This window comes from Neopelma chrysocephalum, unplaced genomic scaffold (genome assembly GCF_003984885.1).
Source record: "Neopelma chrysocephalum unplaced genomic scaffold, ASM398488v2 Primary Assembly neopelma1_23, whole genome shotgun sequence".
In the NCBI taxonomy this organism is placed as follows: domain Eukaryota; kingdom Metazoa; phylum Chordata; class Aves; order Passeriformes; family Pipridae; genus Neopelma; species Neopelma chrysocephalum.
In genome coordinates, this window is record NW_020897691.1 from 13,158,146 (window position 1) to 13,181,915 (window position 23,770).

A 23,770-nucleotide genomic window follows, 5' to 3' on the forward strand; every position below is an offset into this window, starting at 1 on the left:
CCCCGTAAGCTGAGGCATGGGCACCTGGCAGGTTTCGGGAAAGCTGTTTCCTGCTGTTATGTCCGTATTATGCCCAAGTGTGCCTCAAATTTCGTCACGCTCCCTGACTTCGGTGTCCACCGGGAGCAGCGAAACTCCGAGGTGCTGCGCGACCGCTCTGTTTTGTGGAGGAAAAGGAGCAGAAGGAGAGGCGAGAGCGCACAGGTGCGGCCGGGAAGGCCACAGCGGAGGAACTGATCAGGCACCACCAGCGGGCCCGACGCTTCCTCGGGCGGTGCCCCAGGAACAGCGGGGCCGCGCCGGCCACCGCCCGCAGGCTTGGGGCGGGGGCGCGGCCGGGACTCGCTCCGCTCCGCTCCGCTCCGCTCCGCTCCGCTCCGCCCCGCCCCGCCCCGCCCCGCCCCGCCCCTCCCCTCCCCTCCCCTCCCCTCCCCTCTGCCCCCGCCCGGCCCGGCCCCTCCCGCCCCTCGCTCGGAGAAGGGGCCGCGGCCGGTACAGTCTTCCCGCACCCGTGGCTCTGGCCCGGCCAACAAAGGGGGTGTCGGGGCCGAGGGAGGGGCCGCCACAGGGCCGGGAGGGGAGGGGCAGGCCGGGCCGGGCCGGGCCGGGGAAGGAGCAGGAGCAGGAGGAGGAGGAGGAGGAGGGGCGGCAGCAGCGGCTCGCACAGAAAGTTGTGGGTCCGCCAGCGCAGCGCCGCGGGAGCCGCCGCCGCCGAGAGACGGAGTGCGGGGAGGAGCCGGGCTGTACCGTGGGGGAGCGCAGCCGCCTCCCACCGCCGTGTCCGAGGGGTGAGTGGCGGCGGCGAGTTGCTCTCGGCGGGTGCCCCGGGAGCGGCTGGGCAGTCCCGCGGGGAGGCGACGGCACCGGGAGGGGCGCGGCGGGGAAAGTTTGTTCCCCAGCTCGGGTAGCGGCGGGGGAACAGGGGGCAGTGCCCGCGGTGGGCACACCTGCGGGCGAGGCGAGCCGAGACGGGGCGGCCGCGGGGAGCGGGGGCGAGGGGCGGCCCCGCCGCGGAGGTGCCCGAGGGCGGCGGCGGCGCTACTGCTGCGGCCGCGCACCCCGCGGGGAGGAGGTGCCGGCACGCCCGGCCGGTGCCGGGTCAAAATCCCCACCGGGGCAGCCACGGCGGCGGTTCTGCCGGGGCGGCCGGGTGGGGGCGGGCGTGCCTGGGGCCGTGTGTGGGGCCTGTCCCGCGGGGCTCGGCTTCCCCCACCCCGGAGAGGGGCTGCGCGGCTTCTCGCACACGTGGCTGTCGCGCCCCGGGCTGGCTGGGGGAGCGCGCCTGCCTATGTCCCCTTCCCCGCTGGCACACGCCCCGGCCCGGCGGGAGCGGAGCTCCCTGGCTTTGCCACCCTCTGGAGCGGGGCTGTCCCGTTCGGTGCCAGATGGGTGACGGGTGGTGGCGGTGGTGTCGCGGCAAGGGCCGTGTCCTGCCCCTCTGAGGGTCACGGGGGGGGCACGGCGCGCCCTGGCGCCCAAGGGTGGCTGAAGCTTGGCTGGGGATTGAACTGGCCGCCTGGGCCATCTCGCTTTTTAAATGTCATAAGGTGTCCCACGGCGGGGACACAACGAGTGGCCGATCGGCTGCCCCGCTACGCGTGGCCATGGCCAGCAAGCCTTTATCCCTCCCGTCGCACGCGGAGTCACACCTGGCATAGCCCGTGGAGTTACCGTGCCTCTCTGCTCCTGAGCTGTAGGTGCTGACCCGGGGCCCTCCATGGGAGCCTTCTCCCGACGGATTTAGGCTCCACCCGTGGCGTACCCCAGCACACGAGCATGGCCCGTGTCTCCGACCCGGAGGAAGGACCTGGCGGGGGGCACAGCGAGTTCAGCGATATCATTAAGTCGAGATCAGGTAAGCTGTCGAGAGGAGCGGTGTTTTCCAGTTTTTAACTCTGTCCATAGCTTCTGACATCAGCTTGCATTTTTAAACAGCACGTTTGTCCAGCTGTTTTTTGGGGGCATATATTGGTAGTACAGTGAATGACTGAAGCTGTTCGTGCAGCTCTCCTACTGTTACTTACAGAGTAATAGTAATTGTAGGTCTCTAGGTTTGTGAGGGGTTTTTTTTGACAGTATTAGTCAAGTCTATTTGTTTGGGATCCACCTCCTACATTATAATTACCTCTACTTTTGTAAATAACCATTTGCTTAAAGTGCTCTTATGCAACCTAGTCTTGGCAGCTTTTGTGTTTATTCTCAGACACTGAAAATGGCAACTGTGACCACAATACTGTACCTCCTAAAAGTGCATTGCAGTAGTACTCATGCACTAAATTAATGTGCTTCCTCCTTAATGTAAAACAGTTGTCTAAGGCTACTCACTCAGGCATTTCCTCTAGCAAAACATTCATGTAACAGATCTGAAGGTTATTGGAAAAACATGGAGTTTCTTTGGTTTTGGTATGTTGGAGTCCCCTGAGGCTCTGATGGATGCTGGGGTGGGTAATGAGGTACCCTCACTTTAGCAACAGGAGAACGGAGGTTTTGGAGGGACAGCTGTATGTTGTTTAAACCTTGATAGAAAACTGTCCTTCATCCAGAGACTGAATGCTCGCTTACTTAGCTTCACAGACTCCCTTTGGTTTCTTAAATGCAAAATGCTCCTATTATCAAAAGACTTTTCTCTGATATCTGAAACCTAACAGTGTGTTTTTTTAAAATGTTCCATACGTAAAAAGCTCTAGCTCTTCAATTGGTCATGATTTGATATGTCAGATTACGTGGGATGCGGGTTTGAATCTGGATCCCATTGTTGTTTGGGTAGTTTGTTTCTTAGACCTTCTTTCTGAGGCAGTCTTACTCCTAACTTCTGGAAGTGCAGTTTATGAAACAGATGCTTGTGGTTTTTCATCTTGAATTCTGTAGTGGTGGTTTATGTTTTCTGCTGTTATTCTGGAACCTCTGGGCATAATTTGATTGTAAGTATGTAGTCAGCATCTCTCTAAGGGCTTTGAGTTTGGGTATGGCTTGCAGACAGTTTATGCATTTAGGTGTGTAAGTACTACAGTTTTATAGGATGTGTGAGGAAACATGGCTGTATCGGAGGTTTTTCATGAATGAACAAATTGTACAGTAAGTTCTGTTGTTTTGGTTTGAAGAGATGATTGTAAATCTCCTGTTAAAACCACTTCAACTTTCTTCTTGTGTGTTATTGAGAAAATGCTCTATATTCTAATACAAAGCTAAAAGACTTGAGCATTAGATTAAAAACAATGAGCGATGATTATCTTAATTAATCTTTTCTAAATATTACAGTGTTTTACATCTGGATGTGTGATTTCTTCAAGTACTGTACTACATAGTTCAGATCTGAACTATTCACTACAAGTAAACCTGTGGGAGGGATTTCTTAATGAAAGGGCTGAAGTTTCCTGACCTACAGATGACAGCAAACTAAAGACTTGTTGTCAGGACTGAGGAGAAAATGTTTTAAGCTATGCTTTGATTTTTTTTTTTCCCCTAGGTATCTTGGAAAGAGAATGCTAAATTTGATACTTATTAAAAAAAACCCTAAGTTTTCCTACTGGGACAATTTATCTGGTCTGAAAAGTTCTTAAGTCTAAATGATTTGAAATACAGTACAAGTGTTGTCTTCTAACTTACTAATATTTGGGGTAGCTAAGGAGTCTGGCTTTTGAGGCTCAAGAGATCAGAAACAAACAAGTTTTAGGATCTCCACTTTCTTCTGTCATAGAAAATAGACTGTTATTGTGTTTCTTGCTGCTCTGTAAGTTCTTCACCCATGATACGGGAAATTTCTTTAATGCTTGGATTAGAGAGAGCATGCAAATATGCATTTAATATTTTTGCTCAATAAGTAAATTACGAGACCCACTTACAGTGGGTGAAAAATCTCTTAAGTGATTTAATATGTGATCTAGTGATTTAGTGTCATAATACTTTTTTAGTGCGTATTATTCCTATGCATTTTTAAATAAGAACACTGAAAATAGTTGACTCTATTCTTGTAAATAAAAGGATGTAGTTGTATAATGTCCTGTGTAAAGATCACTTTCTCTGTGTTCTCCTGGGCAATTGTCTGTCTTTTTCAACATGTTTTTCATCATTTCTTTTGAACAGATCACCAAGCTGTCAGGATATCATGGTTATTTAAAAATACTAAACTTCTAAAAGTGATATTTAAGATTCATGGCTAAATATTTTTTGTTGTTATAACTTGGAAGAAAATTATAATTTGAAATGCCAGAATCTTTTGAGGTCATGCCTTAACAAAGAGTGGAACTAGTGAAAATGCTTCTAGATATTTGGATACAAGTGTAAACTTCAGTCTTTAGCAGCCTGTCAACTGAATGTATTGTCTTTTCTGTAGTCAGGGCTGCTTTAGTTATCTTGCTTTGTAAAACCGTGAAGCAATTAGAAAGCAGTAAAGGTGGCATTGTAGATATGTGCAGTGTATTGGTTATTGAAAACCTGAGTCTTGATCTAAAGTCACTCTTATGAGACTGTACTAAGACACATGAAGTTATACATTTGCTCAGGGCTGTATGGCACCCACCTAGGCTTATTTTTATTAGCAGAACAAGCTATGTAATTTTTTCTTACTGACTTGTAATTGGGAAGCTACCAGCATACCATGTGAAGGACGTAGGAGAACTGCAGAAAATCATAATTTTTCTATAGAGCAATCAAAATAAATTAACAGTTTCTATTCTAATCAATTAACAGGATTTCTGTTTGTTGCTTATCCAAAAAAAAGGGCAATATCCTGTGCATCTGACACGATTTCACAGATGGGGAAGAAGTAATTTTACAAGCACTCGATTTATTCTTTGAGGAGTTCAAACTGAGAGGATGAAGGATAAAACACATCCACTGGGCATTGCTGCATTTTTTTGGTTATGTTGGAAATACTTTTTCTTCCAGTAGTCAGAAAGAAAACTTTAAATACATGTGCTATAGTCTATAGCTGTTATAAGTGATAAATGCTTGATCTTCCAGAGCAGAGATTTTCCCTGCCTGTAATATCATTTCTGTTACTTGTGATACAAAAAAAAATTAAGACGTTTTTCTGTTGTCCAATTAGCATTTATCATTTTCTGCTTTGGATGTAGCTCCTCTTTGATTAGGTGGTTTGTTAGCACCGATCTACATGTAGCTACAAGTTATTTTTGAAGATATATCTTCTGCACTTAGAATAGAATATGATGGTGACCAAAGCTGCCTGTGAAATAACTTTTGGCTATGGTATTTATAAAAGAAACTGCCTTATGTTTGCAGAAGGACAAACTATCTGCTTCCCTTCTTTGTGCACCAGTGGTGGATGCTGAGGGTTATGTGATGCTTAGTGAGTAGGATACTTGTTCCTGGATGGTTATGTTAGGTTTATATGTTTATAATTAGTGTTATTTAGTGTTATTAGGCTGTGCTATGCCTGTGTGTCTGTATGATTGCTTGCTATGGAAAAGCAGTTTCCCTTTTTTACTCACCTCTAGTATGAAGTAATGTTTACGGAGCTGGTTTATATCTTTGGAAAGCATCTTGTAAAGATAGGTGAGTTTTTCCTCGTTGCAATAGCTTTTGGGAAGGAATGCTGTGGAATGATTACCTTACAGTGGTAAAAACAGTGCTGTCATCACTGTGCTTGAAGAACAGATGAGTCTTTGCTATGATTAATTATGGAAAAAAGACAAACTTAAAATTGTCATGGTAGCTTGGAATGGTAATATATAATTAAACAGTAAGACGTGACAGGAAAAACATCTCTTGAAGATTATGCCTCTGGTACATTTTAAGATATGAATTCCTGTCTAAATTGAGGGGAACTTAATTCTCCTCATCTACCTTTCATTTTTAATTATATCAAATATACTTGACTGAAAGACTGCTTTGAGAAATTGTAACTTACTTCTGGAGTTTTTGGGCAAGTTTTTGTCTGTCTGTCCCCGTGAAGCAACACTTACTTGTCTGGCAACACCCTTGCTAAGGGATCTCCCTGTCCCACAGTGCCACATGTTGTCTTTGGAACCAGTTCCTTTGGTTGTGCCTCTTGCTGCCAGATAGCTACAGGCCAAATGTCCTGCTTCTCATTTTCCATTTTGGCTCCATTGGTGTGAAATTGTCGTGAGTTGTCATAGTTGTAGGCAGACCCTTAGGATTCTGTCAAGTGGGTGAGGAGTTGGTGTGGCCAGATTTTTACTGTGTGAACTCCTCAGCGATGTTTGTGCAGAGTGTGTGGACAAGGGGTTAAAGATGAGCAAGAAAATTGCTGCACCTTGTTTCTGCACACTAAAATTACTTTTTTAAAGACTAAACTGTTCCATTGCTGTAGCCTGGCTCCTTTCTGTCGCTTGTATCATTTCCTTTTCTTGGGCTGTTTGGTGGGGACAGATTGGGTGCTGCAATGAAGACAGTTCTAGGGTATTGCCTAGCATTTATGAAATGACATATGTACAAGTACCAGCCTGGTTTCTTCTACTGTCTTGATTGGTAGGTGAAGAAATAACATATGCTGCTTCATGTGTTTGAAGCACGACTCTGCCTTGGAATAGAAATTGAAGCTTCTCAGGGAGGAAAAGAAAAAAGCAACCCAAAACCCAAACCATAAAAGTAGCCCATTGATTTGTGCCAGGAAATGAGGACATAACCCTGAACAAGAACTGCTGTGTGAGGCACCATGTGTAATGTGTTAAGTGTATCTAAAGAGGTCTGAAAGTTGGTGTGGGGAGAGGCTGCTGCTGAAGTGGGACCCCCCCACTGATGAGGATCCTGTGGAGGAGGGGTGCGCTTAGGTGAGAAGCAGACTGGGGCAATGTGGAGTTCCTGCCTACACCTCCCCCAGTACATTTTTGAAACTCTGTCCTTCCATTTCCCCTCAGCCCTCAGGTCTGGGGAAAGAAGGAAGACTCTAATACAGTCTCACGAAAATATTTTCATGTGCAAAGAAATTCTAAAAGCTCACAGCATTGGACAGCTTAGCAAAGAACGAGCTGTGCTGTCTAAACACCTCTCAGTAACTGCTCCTAATTTTGATCATCACCTTGACTATTTCTCCTGGAAGAATCACCTGTCTGTGCTGTGTGTCGGGATTGATTCTTGTGAGCAGGGAAGAGTAGGGAAGTATTCTTATTAAAATCTTTTGAATGTGAGTAAGGAATAGGTACATCAGTGTAGGTGTATAAGGAGAAGAGCGCTTGGGCTTGAGCTGAACTGTTGTTTCAGGACAGTATAGCTGCTCTGCTGCCAGGTAGCAGCATGGATTGGTGTTCTTGGAGCCTGCATAATGTGTTGCACAGTATCCCTCCTTCAAAGGAAAATGCGCAATGGGAAGAGCACAGATGTTTTCACTCCTCCTGTGAACTAAGGTGCTCGCAGCATGAAGCTGGGGAGAACTGCATTTATTTGGATGCCTTAATAACAGTCTGCAGAATGAATACCAGGGTTTAAACATCATGAGGTGGGAGGCAGGAGTTGCATTGTCTGACTCCTTATTGTGTTGATGAAAGAATAAGTTATAGTGCTCTGTACTTTGTCAGAAGTCTGTTTTATGTCTTTCTCCCCTCCCTGTGTTTTGGGGATGCAGCTGAGTTGTAATTTCAGAAAGTGTCAGTATGTTCTCAAAAGAAAGCTGGGAGTTTTAAAGGTAGCAACAAAAATGACAGGCTAAGGAAATAGAATAGACCTCTGGAATCTGTGGATTTGATAGAAGCGATAGTACAGCTCTGTTGCAAGCTGTAATTTTGGGAATGAGGCAAGAAACTACTGATTTGTAAATATAGCCAGCTGCAAAGTCAGTGAAACATCTGCTATCAAGAAAGAGTCAAACTGCCATGTATTTATTTATTATTATGCTGTCTCTGAAAGGACATCCACGCTGCCTGATACTGCCTTGGAGAGAATAAAAAGAGAAACTTGAATTATTGGACCAGAGTTGGGCTCAGCCCTGAGTGGAGCCCAAAAAAACCCCCCACCTGAAATACAAACACTTCTGTTTATATTTTGTTGTCACTTATCTGTGGAACCAGCAGATTTGGGCTGATACAGTCACTCTCCCTGACTCGAAGTGCATATCTAAGTGGTGGGGAGACTCTGACATGCATATGGATTGTGCCTATGGAGGCTGGGCCTGGGTTGGGAGCTGGTTGTCAGTGGGAAGGCTGCTGGAAGGCAGCCAGCTGTAACAGGGAGGGTGCAGGCAGTTGTAGTTCTTTCAGCCAAGGGCAGGGGTTGAGTTTGGGTGTGTTTTGGGCTGACTCTTGTCTCTGACTGTCTGAACCAGCTCTGGATCTGGGCTGCAGCAATGCGGGGGAGGCTGGTTACGTGTGGGGACATCTACACGTCTACAGCTGTGGGAGTGACCTTGTGAAGGTTTCTTGTGCTCAGAAATGTGTTCACTCTTTGATAACTTGCATTTTTAGGTATTCATTAATCTGTTGAGTCCATGGGACAGATGCATGAAACATGTTGAGATGCTAGAGAGGAATAACTTGAGCATTATACAGCTTAATTGTAGTTTCTTTTGTAAGGAGGCACCTCCTATCCCGGGGAGACATTCTCTAGCAGTCTAGCACGTGTTCAGGTGAGTGGATCTCCTGCTGGGTGTGGAAGAAGTGGCGAAGAGCTGCTGAACCTGTAGCTGGTGGGAGACAGGCTGACTGTGTTTCAGTAAAAGACTTAACTTCTCTCTCAAAAACACTGGATGCGTGATGGTAGGAAAGGATTTGGCTACATGACGGAGATTAGATATGTATTCTTAAGGTTATTTTGCTGATCAATATAGGGAATGTACAGCAGTACTTTCCAGTCATAATTTGATAATGAAGTTCCTTTCTGGGCTTCAGTGTTTTTTTTCCCTCACCTGGTTATAAACCAGGAGGACCCAACATCCAGAAACTGAGAGATTTTATAGAGGAATAAGACAAACATATAAGGACTGGCTGGTCACTGGCTTATGCATTTGGCTGCGGAGAAACATGCACTTAAGACATGAAAGAACATGCTTTGGGTCTATGTAATTCATTCCATAAATAGCTTTTAATTAGTTCCCATGTACTCTGCTTTTATTTCCTAGCATCAAATGTGGGTTTTGCCCCCTCCTAACCTAGATCATGGCAGAGGACCGAAGGTGAAATATGCTCCTAAAATGTGATGTTAGAAATTATTATTGGGTGATGTGTGAGTTCTGAAATGGTTTTTTGCTATCTTTTTTCATTCTTAATTTACCCATGCTGTCCTGGATGAACAAAGGGTAGCAGTCCGTGCTTGAATAACAAATGGAGGAGATTTATTTGAACATTTTATGGGAGCATGTTTGGAATAGAGTGAAGCCTTTTGGTTTCTGTTATTTTTAATACTTATATTATAAAATATGATTGTATTAACAGAAGAGAATAAATAAGTAGTATTTAAATGCCAACAGACCGAGACCTTTCTATTGCCTCTTTCCATCCAGGCTTTGACTTCTGTTATAACTTTATAATGAACAACAGCTATGGTCAGCATAAGCCATTTCCAGAGAGAGTTCATTGTTTTGGTTTTTTTTTTCCTGGCTTCTACATGTACATCTTGTTCTTGGATGAGACTTTTTGTGGAAATTCACAGGAACATACTGTGTTAATACCATGCCTCTTTTAACTTCCACGGAACCTTTTCTCAAGAAAGTCTGGTAGTGTCTTTCTGAATTAGTTTTACTCCCTCTGGGATAGTGATGTGTAATTGTTTCACTCTGAATGCTTTTCCTCTGTGCTCAGGAATTTTTCTCTTCAACCTGTCTGTTGTGCCCTGTTTAGAGCTTGCTGGTTTGACTTACTGAGCTTTAAAAAAAAAAAAAAATTAGCTTATTTAACCCACTGTTCATTTAGGATAGAGTTTATTAAGTTTAATCTGAGAGTTCTTAAAGGTTACAATCCAGATGTGAAGTATTTGCTCTGGTCTTTTTACTCAAAAAATATATTTTACAAGCTTTATAATCTGTGCAGAGGAGTAGTCTGTGTGACAGTGTCACTCATACAGTGCCCATGTACTTGCCAGTGAGGGTGCCGTGTTTCGCTGACAAGTTGAGATTGGGAGCATTGAGCTAATTCAGGACAAAAGGACACTTTTATCCCCCCCCCAACTACTGTTCTGGTTTCACCAGGCGTTTGAGGATTTATTAAAGCAATGAAGCATACTTTTGGAAGATTACATTGCTATGTTGATAGGACAAGTCAAATGTTGACCGTTGTATTAATGTGGAAGTGGTTTTATATTTAAGTGCACAATCAGCATGTCCAAAATTGAACTGGAGAAAGAGAAGGGAAGAGTTCAAATGAGGTTGTATCCATTGTCACAAATGCCATACCACTCTGTATTGGTTTATTTGTATTTTGAAGGCTGTTGAAACCCAATTAAAGTTCATTATTTGCCCTCTGAATGTTAACAGAAAGCTCCTTGATTACAGGAGGATTATTATTGAAAGAAAAGAGATTGAAAGCACTCTGCTATTAATAATTTTAGTGAAGTGCTTTACAGAGCCTCTGTAGATGTCAGGCTCCTAACAGGTTCTGCACTGCTGCCTCTCCAGACCTGTTTCCCTCTTATTTTCCCCTCCTGGTAAAGAACAATGCATAAAATGTAGAGGTGAAGAGGTGAAGTTTTTGCAAGAATACTCCGATGCTAGTAAGAAGGTTCAGGTATATCACACCACTACCAGGAAAAGCTTTTTCTTCTATTTTTGGGCATTGGGAAAACGATGGCATCAGTTTGTGACTTTTTTCCATGCAGATGCTTTTCTTGTCCTTTCTTATCCAAAGAAAACTAGATCAGTCAAGACTTACTGAGCTGCTGAGATGCAAGGATGGAATGACTGCTGCATCAGCCACAGTGGTGTCTGTTACTTCTCAGTCCTCCGGCAGAGCCTCTTCTTGAATGACATCCCTTCAGAGTTTGGACAAATGCCTTTTTATGCCAAAAAGATTAATGCACTGTCTGCATCTTTCTTACCCATCTACGTGTGCATGGCAGGAGGGAGCATGAGGACCTGCTATGAAGTCTCAGGACTGACTTCAAGTCTTTAGGTAGACCCTCCTCTGGTCAGGAGAACCCAAATTTTAATTTTTTTTTTAAAATCTAAAGCAGCTATTTAGAAGGGTTTTCATTTAGGCTGTAATGAAGTGGTTCCTAAAACTTGGGAAACTTGAAGTTAATGAATTCCATGTATACTGTATTTTGTTGCTCATGTTTATTTTAAGAGGAGGAAATAATTTTTGTACTAGATCATCAAGGCTATTTGTCTTTCCAAACCTTTGAGCTATGAATTTCCTGACGTTGAAACCTTCTTCTCTACCCCTAATCTGCTGAAGTGGGTTTTCTGTCACTACATGGTAAATAACTTCCCCTTCTCAGCAGGCGGTGTTAAATATTTCATCATTGGTAAAGGATAATAGTTACTTTGCTTACACAGTGACTAACTAGTAATGGGTGTGTTCATCTCCATGAAGAAAATGAAGAGACAGAATGTACCTTTTCTGGTCTTTCGAATTGAAAACCCTCAACTTCTTGGTTTAAAAGATCAGTTAATTTTGAGCAAGGCACACAGCAGAGTTGTGGTGTAACAGATCTCTTTGTGTGTTGTAGGGTACCATATCTAAAGAAGGGAAGTTGTGTTCACTGAAACCCTTAAGTAAGGGTGTGGGCCATCGGATGAAAGAACGGTAGCTGGTTTTGCGAAATGGGTTGCTTTTGAGGGGTGATCACCCTTTGATTGCTAGTTTGGGTCTCATAGTCCCTCTTGGAGAAACAGTGAAATTAATGCCAGGAGTGCGGTGGGGGAGGTGAGGACCTATGCATGTCTTGAGGCATCAGTTGGGGCAGAGTCTTGATGGTAACATACCGTTTTCGTGTGTCACACAGTATAAATCAAACAGAATACATTGAACAAACTGGAAGAGTGTGTAGTGTACTAAAGCGAAGTGTACTGAAGCAAAATCCCTGCTCACCCATCTCTTGTTAGCACTAGTGGTGGTCTACTGTCAGTTGTGAGACTGGAATGTTTATAAATCTCACTTTGAACGTCCATGTTACAAACATAAAATGTGATAGCCTACTCTCTGCCTGAGTGTATGTGCTTGCCTCGATGTGTAGATATAGCTGGTTGGAATGGCAGAATTTGTGCTTGAAAGAAGATCCTTTGGAGCATTTAACTGGAAAATGGTGGCATCAGTTGCAGATGCTTTTGTTGTTCTTTCTTATCCAAAGAACACTAGATCAGTCAAGACTTACAGAGCTGCTGAGATGCAGGGATGGAATGACTGCTGCATCAATGTGGGATCTTGAGTCAGAGATATCTGTAATAGAAAGGAAAGGTTTTGTGGCATGTGCAATCCAGAGATGTGTGTAAAACATAATGGCAACATAGAATAACCAACCAGGCTAATTTAAAGCCAGGGTGACTTTGTACTTGTTTGTGGAATTGATTTTATTATTGTCTCTGGGGATGACTTGTGACTGGATTAATAAAATTTAAAAATAGTTCAATAATGTCTGGTTCAATTCCAAGTATGAGGATAACAATTTTTGAACGTGATATGCAATTAAAAATAATTACCCAAAATAAACTAAAAAGCCCTAAACATTGCTTTTTGAAAAACATACTTCTGTTCTTCCCAGAAGTTGCTTTTTTTTGTATGCATGTATGTATTCTGTGCTTCCTCTACCTTGTTCAGCTTCATGGTTTTTCTTCCAGCTGAAGGAAGACTGCAGTGATTGACTCAGTGTGTGCTGCAAAGTGTATGGAGGAAGAGCAAAAGAGATGGAGACTTTTTTTGTTTTTTCCTCCTTCCTGCCATCCTCCTGGTATGAGGATGGTAGGGTGTGAGGAAGGGTGGAGGGATAAATGTGGCAGTGCTGGCTCCTGCTGCCTTTGGAATGTGTCCTGGTGTGTGGCAGGGCTATGTATTGACACCTGAGGCCCCCTGTGCTTTTGTTTTTCAGGTAGCATTTCTGTGCTCTAATTGGAGGGTAGTTTGAGACAGTCTAAAACTCCAGTGAAACAGGTGGAAAATGTTGTTATATTTTTTTTTTTTTTGCTGTTGAATGCTGTTGCCTCATTGGCTTCATATCCCTGGCCTGGCAGGCATTTGCAGGGAAGGAGAAAAGAAATCCTCAAGGATTTAGCTGCTGCTTTAGATCATCTTCACAGAAGATAATTCCAGTGAAGTCAGGGTTGTTTGCAGAGATACGTCCATGAGTATTTGTACAGAAAAGACTTGTTGGAAAATGAACTGAGGGCAAAAATTACTGAGGAGAGACTCAAGGGCCTGGTGCTTCCAGAGCAGCTGGGTGGGGGAAGAGCCCTTAGCTATCCAAAAAGAGTCTAGGTGTTCTAAGGCATCTTCCTGTTAAGTTATCAGAATGGCTGGTTTGTGGCTGCAGTGCCAGAGTGTGTGCTGCGGTGCTGGTGCAGACAGGCTGTGGGACTGGGGCAGCCGGTTGGCATCTGTCTGCTGTGCAGCATCTGGTTCCTGTGCCAGGCTCTGGACCTCAGTCATTGAGTGCAGTGAAAAATGCACATCAAAAGCGATTACTCTTTCCAAAAAATGGAGTGGGGATTGGGGACTTGTGGTACTACCCATCTTTCCTGCAACTGCCTCTTCATTAGAGCCCTCATGCCAGCTTTTCACTGTTGATATGCCGGTTCAAACGACTGACCATTACCTGAGCACCTGACGACAGTGTAGGACATGATGGGACCTGTTCCTGATGTATTAAACAGAGAGAATGTGTACTAGGAAGAGAGTGAGGGGCCAGAGAGCATTGAGGGTATTTTGTAATAAACCAGGCAAGCCCCAGCACCTTCTGGGGAAGAGAGTGGGTGTTTGTATGTGTTTCTGCACGAGAGAGGTATTGCTCAATGATCATGTCTGAGGCTGAAGGCCCAAAAAAGGATTTAGTGCTAGATTGGATTTAGTGGTTGGACTCTATGATCTTAGAGATCTTCTCCAACGTAAATTGTTCTATGCTTCTGTGAAGCTGACAGTGAGTTGTCAGTACCAAAATGATGCTGAAAGATGCTGGTCTAAGCAGAAGAGGATAGAGCTGGCTTACAGTGAGCCTTGATTTCCCCAGGAGAAAGACATGGTAAAGTCATTAATCAAGAACTAGAGAAAAGGAGCATTGCTCTCCCTTCTCAGAAATAAAACAACCATAACAAGACCCTCTGCTGGTATTGGCAACCATCTGGCCACCACCTCTGGCAATGGTTGCAAGGACGTAGTGTTATGATAAACAGCCATTGTGTTGCAAGGGGTGCTGACCTGTACAGGGACAGTTGTGATACTTTTGTTTTTAACAAAAACCCATTGCAGGAAAAAGAGTGATTTCATTGCTGTAGTTGTTTAACTGAGAGGAGGTAATGGTCATGGTACTTATGTCAGTGTCCAAGTCCAAATAATTAAAATGCTTAGAAAGGAGGAGAGCTTAGGGCTATATATAGAGAGGAAATATGTTGCCACATAGATAATGATGGACCCTTCTGACAAGAGATTAAAACTATGTTAGCCTGGAGGAAATATGAGGAATCTGTTTGGAGAGCTGTTTCCTTGGTTTACCTAGTGTAAAAGTGGGTGCTGAGCTGTGATGCAGGATGTGTACAGTACAGAGTATGGTAGCTAGGGCCTGATGGTGCTCTGGCATCTGGCATTGAGGTGGCAAGTGTGCTCACAGGGTCATTTTGCAGGTTATCTAGCATGCAATGCCCACTTCTGAGGCAGATAAATTTTCTTCAGTAGTAGTTGGGGTAGAAGAGGAAGAGGAACACGTAATACCAGGTGGATCCCACAGTTTGTGGCTTTATATATAGCGAACGTATTTGTTGTGTTCTGGGCAAAATATCACTTGTGATGTAGAGGTCTCTTTGCCTGTTAACTGTGCGGGGTGCCTTTTATACTGAGAACTGGTGTGAAATCAGTGAAGGGCCCCAGAAGCCCTGACCTGTTTTAAGCGTGTCAAATTTGATTTTACTCTGTCTCTTTGCAATACAATGTTGAAGAGGTTTGGGCTGCTATATTCATCCTTAAAAGATTCAGTGGCCTTAGTGTAGTTGATTAAATTTAGTTTCAGGATTAAGTCTGTGGTTGACAGTGAAGTCCTCTCTGAACTAGTCCAGAACTGTTGAATGGCCTTTGGAGGAGGTGTGATACACTGCAAAACTTGCCACTGCAACTGTTTAGGAAAAATTAATTAATGTTATCTAATGTACTTGCATGGAGGTTCTAGTGTGATTTGACAAGGAAAAAAAAAAGAAATCTCTAAATTGGCTGCTGATTATTGCCTTTGAAGTCCTGATGCATCCTTTCCTCCACAGTGCTTCCCTGCTGCTGTTGGTCAGGAGGAGCTGGGATCAAGCAGAAACCATTAATCAGGTGGTGAAAATGGAATAGTTCTATATAATGTTCAGATAAATTGACCGAAAAATGAAGACTGCTTAAAAATGTTTTACTGATTTATTTATTTTCAATGATAGTTCTCACCACCTTTTGTTACAGCTTCTCATTTTGACCCTGAGTCTCTGGCTTTAATTTATATTTGTCCCCATATAATAAAATTAATGAAAATGTAATGTTCAGTGGAACTCCATTTTGCTGCCTGGGGAAAGAAGAAGGGGGTTAAAGAACATGAATTCTCCTGATACACTGGATTGTTGAAAGATGGTAATGCACCATAGTGATCATATGAAACAAAGGTTTGTGGCCTAGAAAAGTGCAACCTGATTATGGAAGTATTCTGGATAATTTGTGTGGGTATGGGAAGAAGGAGAGAAATTGTGAAATTAATTGGAACTTTAGACTTGTTTCTTCCAGTTGGCAAAGCCTGTTTTCTTATAGATTTGGGTCCTTATGCTCACTAATCTGACAATTTTTCCCTTCATACCACAATGCACATAATTGTTTTTCTTCTAGTGATGGAGGGAAGAAGGCATAAGATATTATGTCTACCTGGTATTCTCATTTGTAGTAATGTTGCTTTCATACTGTTCCAGTACTCAGAAAGAACCTTAACCTGCTATCGTATTAAAAACCTCTTGTGCTGCCAGAAAAATGTAAAGAGATTGTAGACATTTGAAACTCGACTCTCATCTACAATACAGTGAAAAAAAGGAAATGATACATTCTTGGCACTCCCAAATTCAGCAGAGCCAAAAGGTTATCAGCTGACAGAGTAGTTGAATTGTAATTATGATAACTAATGTTACTGGAAGTCTTTAAAAAGCAATTGAATTAATTATGTTTGATCTTAGTGAGAATCTGTGGCTGTGGGTCAGAGTTTGATCTGGATCTCTTATCTGGGAAGCAGTGGGGTGTAAGTGGGGGGGAAAGTAATGTATGTCAATTGTGTGAGATTCGCCTTTTTAGCTGCTTTGTATCTGTATTTTGACATACTTAACAGAGACTATTTTTTTGCTTTCTTTTTATTCCTCTCCTTTTTGGATGAATAAATTGAACTCTTTTACAGTCTGGAATCTGCAAGATATCATAAAAGCCTTTTTGGAAAGTCTGACAAATTGTAAAATCTAATATCCATGAGAATTGGTGTATGAATTGCTCCTTTTGTGTAAGGTGGGTATAGTTAGAAGTGTCATAAAACCTATTTTGCAGACAGTTATTTTGAGACCTAAATATTGAATTAATGCAAAAAAACAGAAACAAAAGTGAATTCTTGGTTAAATTACTATTTTTTAGCTAATATATCCCTCAACTATCTTAATCAAGGGAGACAAGATACAGTTTTTATTATATATCTGGAATTCCTTTCTTAATAGTCTTCAGACATTTTTCCCCCCCCAGTCCTGCAGGACTTGGAATGGTGAAAGCACAGCTGAGGAATGGGTGGGTCAGTTTGATCATGTCTTCCAGAGTTATCCAGCTTGTTACAAATAATGTTCTGCTGTTTATTTAAATATCTGTAACATAAATAGATAACCTGTTGCTCTACCCTTCAAGTGCAAAAGTAGTGCCCTGCACTTTCTGCAAAGTAAGAGCAAGATGGTTTCATTATATCTCAATAATGGAGGGTGGTGTATTAATACAAGGTGAGAGGATTTCTTTGCTAGAACCTTACTAAAAGCTGACTCAATAATTGTAATTTCTTTTTTTAATAAGTAGAACTGGTTAAATAAGTCCTCTCAGCTTTACATAATTTTTAAAGTCCTATTTCAAATATCCTTCTGTAGAATAAACAACTAAATTAAATATGAATAATCATGTATTTAATTTTGAAGATATACTTTAAATTCCTGTTCAAGTAAGAATATATATATGCAAGAGAGACTAATTTGAAAATTGCATCCTCAAGGAAAATATACTTATCTAATGTAAAGCTAAGTGAAATAATGGTCCAAAATATCACCTTGGCCTTGAGTTCTTCAGTTTTTGATCTCTAAAATGAGAAAACTAGCCTCTTAAAAAGGGATGAAAAATGTGAGCAAAACAGAATCTGATCTTATTCCCTCCCCACCATGCCCCCACCCCAACCTTTATGCTTACTTCTGCCTTTAAACTCTTCGTAATTAGTGTAAAGCAAGCCGGTTGGTTCCCAAACTTGTTTTAGCTCTGAGCTGATGATGTATGTATCTGGTCATCAGCTGCAGAAGATATGTTTGGGTATCTTTAGCCTTGTTTAGCTTCTCTTCTTAGCTGAGATGGTATTTCGGTGTTTTTGTCAATATCTGAGGATGAATGAAATATAGGGTGGTCACCTTTCTATCTGCCCCCTTGCAGCTATTCATATAGAAACTCATCCTGAAGTGATTTTTTCAGGTCTGGCTTTTGGATTATTGGGAAAAAATGTGGAAGCAAGGGAGTCAAAGGGAGCTTTATGCTTCATCTACAAAGAAAATTTTGGAGTTCCTGCTTTTCTCTAGGCAGGTAAATATCAAGGAATAAAAGTGTCTTGGAGTGACCGAGATTGCTTGCTTTTTTTCTTGGGACTTTTTTTCCTGTCTTAGTGGAGCTTTGTCACCTGACCTTGGATTTCCATCCCAGGGCAAAGCATTAGTGCAGTGAACTAAGCATGGATGTGGCTGTGTAGCTACAGAAGAGTATGTTCCCTTCTGGCAGTTATTCAGGAGTATCTCTGAATATTTATATGGTGAACTAGCACCATAGTGTAGAGGAGGTTTGGCAGAAAATCTTTCAGGATCTTGCAAGTTGCTGCATGCAAAGTTAGTGGTTTCTTTGCAAAAACACATATTAAAAAAAAACCCAAAAGGCACATAAAATGTGCTGAGTAAGGATGTTTAGAGAGGAATCTGGCAATGTGTCATTTTTGCAAAGGCATCTTATTATGGATTGTCATTTATTCAATGAAATCTTTATTTTAAAAACTGCTTATACAGGGGAAAAGGTTTGTACCTTCTCTAATGGATATCTAAGTTTTACTAAAATTCAAGTAGTTGTATTTTGTAGACCTTTTTAAAGGTTTTTCATAAATTGCAAGTTGAACTCAGCTTTGATAAATCTCTTGGTCTGTTCTGAGTTGTTACTGGCATTAATGTGCTGTAGAGGGAAAGATTCTCATTGTCCAGTGGAGGTGAAATTCTTAATTTCATGGAGAGATTGAAGAGTGCTTGCTTCTTTTCCTTAAGTTTTCCAAGCTGACTTCTCTTAGAGGCCTTGTTCTTCTGTGGCAGCCTGCCTGGTTAGAGGGGGACCTTGTGTTGGAGATAAGACATAATTCTCTTCGAAGAAGTTTGACAAGTTTAGAAGAGCAATGAAGTTCGTAAAAGTCACAACAACAGGGCTGATTTAGAAATGAATTGATTTATAGCAGCCGTGGTGTTAGCAGGGAGAATTCTTCAATTGGGTTAGGGTGGAGTAACTCCAGTTTATCACCCACCTCAACTCCTCCATGCAGGGGTCACACCTGACCCACTGTACCCACTGCAGGATGTGTTGCAGCTCACTCATGGGCACAGCAGTGTGCTCCAGGAAATGGCAGCTGTGCTACATAAGGCTGAGGGAGAAATTACTCAAGTGGATCTGTTCAGGTGGGAAGGTAAGGTTAAACTTAACCATCTGTAGGCAGTTAAAATTCATGACAGAAGGTCAGGATATTACCCTCTGCCAGTCATTTCTTCATTAACTACACCTATGCAAATATAATGTGGTCTGTTAAAATTTAACCCAAAGACATGACTTCTTGCAAACTTTCTAGCACATGAGAATCATTGTTGATGCATAAAAGTGGGGAGTAAGTGGAAATGCTGAAATGCCTTAGACAGCTCTTTGAACTTGGTATAAAAGCACAGTGGCTGAAAAAAAGGCAATTTCTATACATAACATATGCAGTATTTAGTAAGCAGTTTTGTCTAACAGGAATTGGGTGGTGGAACTGGCTGATAAAAACGGTGTGCTTGTACTGTGTTTAAATACCTGCTAATGAATTTGGATCCACTTTATTATTTAAGAATTCCCTTGATTTCTCATGTGGCCAAGTCTAATCTAAGTATTGTATTTCAGCATAGCTAGGCGTGTTTTTTTTTTTTTTTTTTAAGGGAGCGTGTTCTTTAGGATGCATAACCAGATGAAATTTGAAGTGCTAAAGACCTCTATGTTATAGTTTTGGGTCACCATATCACAGTGGTAGCTATCAATTTTTAAGGATTTTTTTTTTTTTTTCCTTTTCAGATGAGTCCTGTTTATATGGCAGAATAGTGGGTTTTTTTCCCTTTGCTCTTAATCAGAAGGGAAAACTGTAAAATTGGTGTCATCTTTGATGCTCTTTAGCTCTATTGATTGTCACAAGACTTTGGGCTTGACAGATGCATGTAACATTTGGGTTATCCATAACTTGGATCTGTGCTTTTTTCAGGGGAAATATGAAGAACATCCACCAAGGTCAGCCTTGATCTTTAGCGCTAAAGCCTAGTCTTCTTTGGGAAAACACACAAATAATAAAAGAAAACAAACAAAAAAACTTACCCTAACCTCCTTGTCCTTTCTGTTTTCTGACTGCGGATGTGGACTGTCTTCAAAATTGAAGGAAGGTAGATCTTTCAAAGATTAGTATGTTTCAATAACTTTTTTTTTGTTTTAACTAGTAGCTGGGTCAGTAGGTATCATCTGTGACCAACTTTGAGAGAAAGGCAACACGATTTCTGCTGAGTACTGAAATACTAAATACATTAGTTGGGGATAAGCAAGGTGATGGGATATCCCATTGAAGTTATTGTAGGGGTTGGGAAATGGAGATGAGAGAGTTCCAAAGGGAAAAAAAAAACAACCCTGTTTCTGAAAAAAGTTTCGTGAGTTTCAGCCCTCAGGGAATGACATATTTTAAAACCGGCTCCTGTTCCTACCATTCTTCCTCATAAAGTGAATGTTAAAGTAAACAGAAATGTAATTACGCTCCTCTAGCTTGGATGTTTCTTCCTGATGTACAAAAGCTCAGCCACAAGGTAACGCTGTGGTTTTTAAGTGATGAAACAAGTTGCAATAGAGTTGAGTTTTTGTCATCTTTGTTGTATATACTTAGATAATGAGAGAAGGAGGTATATGTAGATGTATATGCCTGTGCACATGTATATATGCATAGACCTGTATCTATTTTCCCCTTCTGGGACTTCCATTTGGAAATGGTGATATTCCTGAGAAATTATGCAGCCCTTTCAAGTTGAGAATAACTATATAGCGGTGTGTGGATCTGGGCTTGTTAGAAGTGTGTCTTAAGTGAGGTGTTTCCATTTGGTTGCTTGGGTGGTTCCATCACTTGCTGGGGTGAAAACTCTTGCAATCTGTGCTGAACTACTCCACACGGCCCTGAGTTGTCCCCAGCTAGTAAGGGTGGCTTGGAGGCAGCCAGCAACAAGTGTGTGTGTGCATGCTTGGGAGTGCATCACTGACACAACTGGGCTGCTCTTAGGGGTTGAGTTTACTTCCTTGTCACATCCACACTATGTGGAGGGCTCCTGGGCTTTGGGGATATGGAAGATGACTGTTGAGAACCTTGAATGATAAGAAGTACTAGAAACATGATGATTGCTAATTTTTTTTAAAAGTATCTGGATTTTGGTATAGGAATTGGTGTATGTTACCCTTAACTCTTGATTTTTTTGAATGGTAGTGATGATTTTAGGCAACAGTAGTTCTCTAGGTTGTGACTGGAATAATTTTCTGCAGAGTAAAAGAATGCAATGTGAACAATATGTATTCTCACGTGTTCACTTACTTTTAAAAAGCAATACCATAACTAAAGGTAAATCTGATTCATCCAGTGAAAGGTTTATAAGGGGGGGAGAGAGATTGTGGACAGAAGTGGCAGACTGAGGACATTCTTGCTGCTGAATACCAGCTTCATGTGGTTAGAGACTTAATGTGGTAGATGCAGACAAAGTGCATCTCGGGCAAACAACTGAGGGACTTCAAATATCCAGATTCTCTGGGGTAATATTTATTGCTGCTTCTTTCTTGCTCCCCCTCTGTCCCCACCCCACCCCCCTTTCCTGGTCAGCTTAATATCTCAAATGAAAAGCAATCTCAAACACAAAACTATTCATGGATGTTGAGTTCAGCTGCTCCACATGTTTGGTAAGGTTAACTCCTGAGGGTCGGTCAGTTTCTCCTATATGTGCCATGTCTAGACGTTGACATTTGGACTCTGATGTATGTAGATTCACCACATCCTTCCAACTCTGCTGGAGGGAAGCTGGTAATTGTTCTTGCAATTTGTTCAAGATATGCTAAGACTCTCCTGCTGGTCAGGGTCTGAATTTGGAACTTTGTAGCTATATTTTCCTGTCTTTCTGTGTGTTTGTCATCTTCCTTGTCTGTGTACTTTCTTACTTGTGTATGCAAGTGTGAAAGTTGTGTTTTAAGAGCTTCACTGAATGAGGAGGGATAGTGGTGATTTCATGAACTTGCTAGAAAATTTTTGTTTCACTCTCAGCAAGAGGTCCCTGCCCAGCTGCGGAAGCTGTTGTGGTTCTGTGGTGGTGACTGCACCGGGCTTGTTCCAGTGAACTTGGCTTTGTTGATATAAAAACTCAACTCAGCCTTTAGGCATCATGTGTATGGTTTCCCTGTGATTTATACTGTGTTGTGATTTCACCACAATGTGCCCAGTTTTTTTAGACAAGAGATAATTGCTTGATGATTTTTTCTTACATTTCGTGCATGCATTGTTAATAAATTATAGTCAAAGATATGGCAATAACTTGTTAATGCAAACATGAGACACGTAGTTTTTCTAGTCTGCTTAGCTTCCACTTGCATAATGGGTTTTGTATACAGACACAAGGGATGTATATGTGTAGTGATCTATCCCTCCCCCCTCCTTCATCTATTAGTTGCAGCTTTTTGCACTGTTACAATGCCAGAAAGGGAGGAGAGACTGATTATGGAGGACTAAACTCTGTGCAGCACTTAGTTGGAAGGTACTTGGGTGCTGCAGTGATGCTGTCTAGAAGATTATTTGATTAAGGGGGTCTTGGCAATGCATGGCTTTGAACCCGGGTTATATTAGAAGACACGTGGCTTAATAAAAGATAATTCTAGACAACTTCTGTTCAGGTTGACTGTGCTGGAACACTTTCTGCAGCATTTCTGTGAAGTTGTTGAGGGCGAGAACACTGTTTTGTACTTGCAATGTTTACCAAGCCTTTCTAACATTATTGCGATGTGTGTTTTTTCTTCTTTTTCTGGGCTGATACAGCACTCTTTCGAGTGGAATTTAATGTCTGTTAAATTTTTTACGGATAATGAAGAAAGCCTGTTACAGCTGGCTGTGATTACAGACTACTGCCAGCATGCTGGAATGGGAACTTCTAGGATACTGCAAGCTGAAGCAGATAAATAATAAGGAAGTTAGCATTTCATAGCAGTATTAGCTGTGAAGCTTAAGTATACAGTTTGACAGTTTTACCTTCATAAATAATCTTGTCTGAAGCTGTGAAACTTCTGATGTCTACAGGAGCCCTGTTTAGTTTCTGTAAGCAGTGGGCTGGATTGGAATCACTCACCTTCTCCATTTCTGCTCCTGAGCCCTACATTGTTTTGGGATTGCTGCTGCTGCTTGAACCTTCCTGCTCCCAGCAGCCACAGAACCTGACCACACCTTTTATGCTCCCAGATCATAACAAATCTCTTGGCTCTTCTGTTCTGTTACAGAAGATGGGATTTAGGAGAGGGGAAAAGCCTACAAAAAAAAGCTTTGTAATCTGCTCACAGTGTCTGTGGCTCATTCTTGGGTTTTGAGGGATGGATGGGCTGTAGAATTTGTTTTGGTCAGATGCTGTGGCTCAGAAATGAGACATGAGGAATTCCCTCCTGTCATCACTGTTGCTGTAGCATGACTTCCCAGCAGACTTCATGGTTTTAGTTTGGAAGTAGGCTGGTGAGACTGGTTTTCTGAAGCAGTGGAAGAAATGGCAAACCAACTAGGAGTGCTTCTGGTGTTTTTGGGCAGAACTGGCTGTTGAGTGTGTGGGAGACTGAGTGGATGGTCATAATAGTGACTGAGAGGAGTTTTGGCTGTTCTTGCAGTAGTCACCACTGTTGTCTAGAGCTGAACAAGAATCCTTGTAATGTTCTACTTCTCTACCAATTAACTGAAATACAGACTTTGAAATGTGTTGGAGCAATTCCTCCCAATTCTTGGGGGAGGCAGCGAGGACTGGAGCAGGTCCTAGGTGCTTTTCCAGGCTTGTTCGTCAGATGGAGGTAGCAAAGCTCTCTGTCTGAGCTGGGCTCAGCCAGAAACTTGGCATTGAGGGTAGTATGAGTCATGGCCTAGCTAGAAGCTGAAACGTGTTTATGGGACATCAAGCATCTTACTTGTT

At 42.4% G+C, this 23,770-nt stretch overlaps 1 protein-coding gene across 1 annotated transcript in view; it reads left to right on the forward strand.

Annotated features, from left to right (window-relative positions):
* The first annotated feature begins 686 nt into the window (after positions 1–686).
* UTRN (utrophin) overlaps positions 687–23,770 on the forward strand; it is a 380,224-nt gene continuing 357,140 nt past the window's right edge. Inside the window, exons 1-2 of the mRNA XM_027687304.1 lie at positions 687–788; positions 1,698–1,855. Coding sequence (XP_027543105.1) covers positions 1,777–1,855 — 79 coding nt within the window. The 5' untranslated portion in view covers positions 687–788; positions 1,698–1,776. The remainder of the gene's footprint in view (positions 789–1,697; positions 1,856–23,770) is intronic.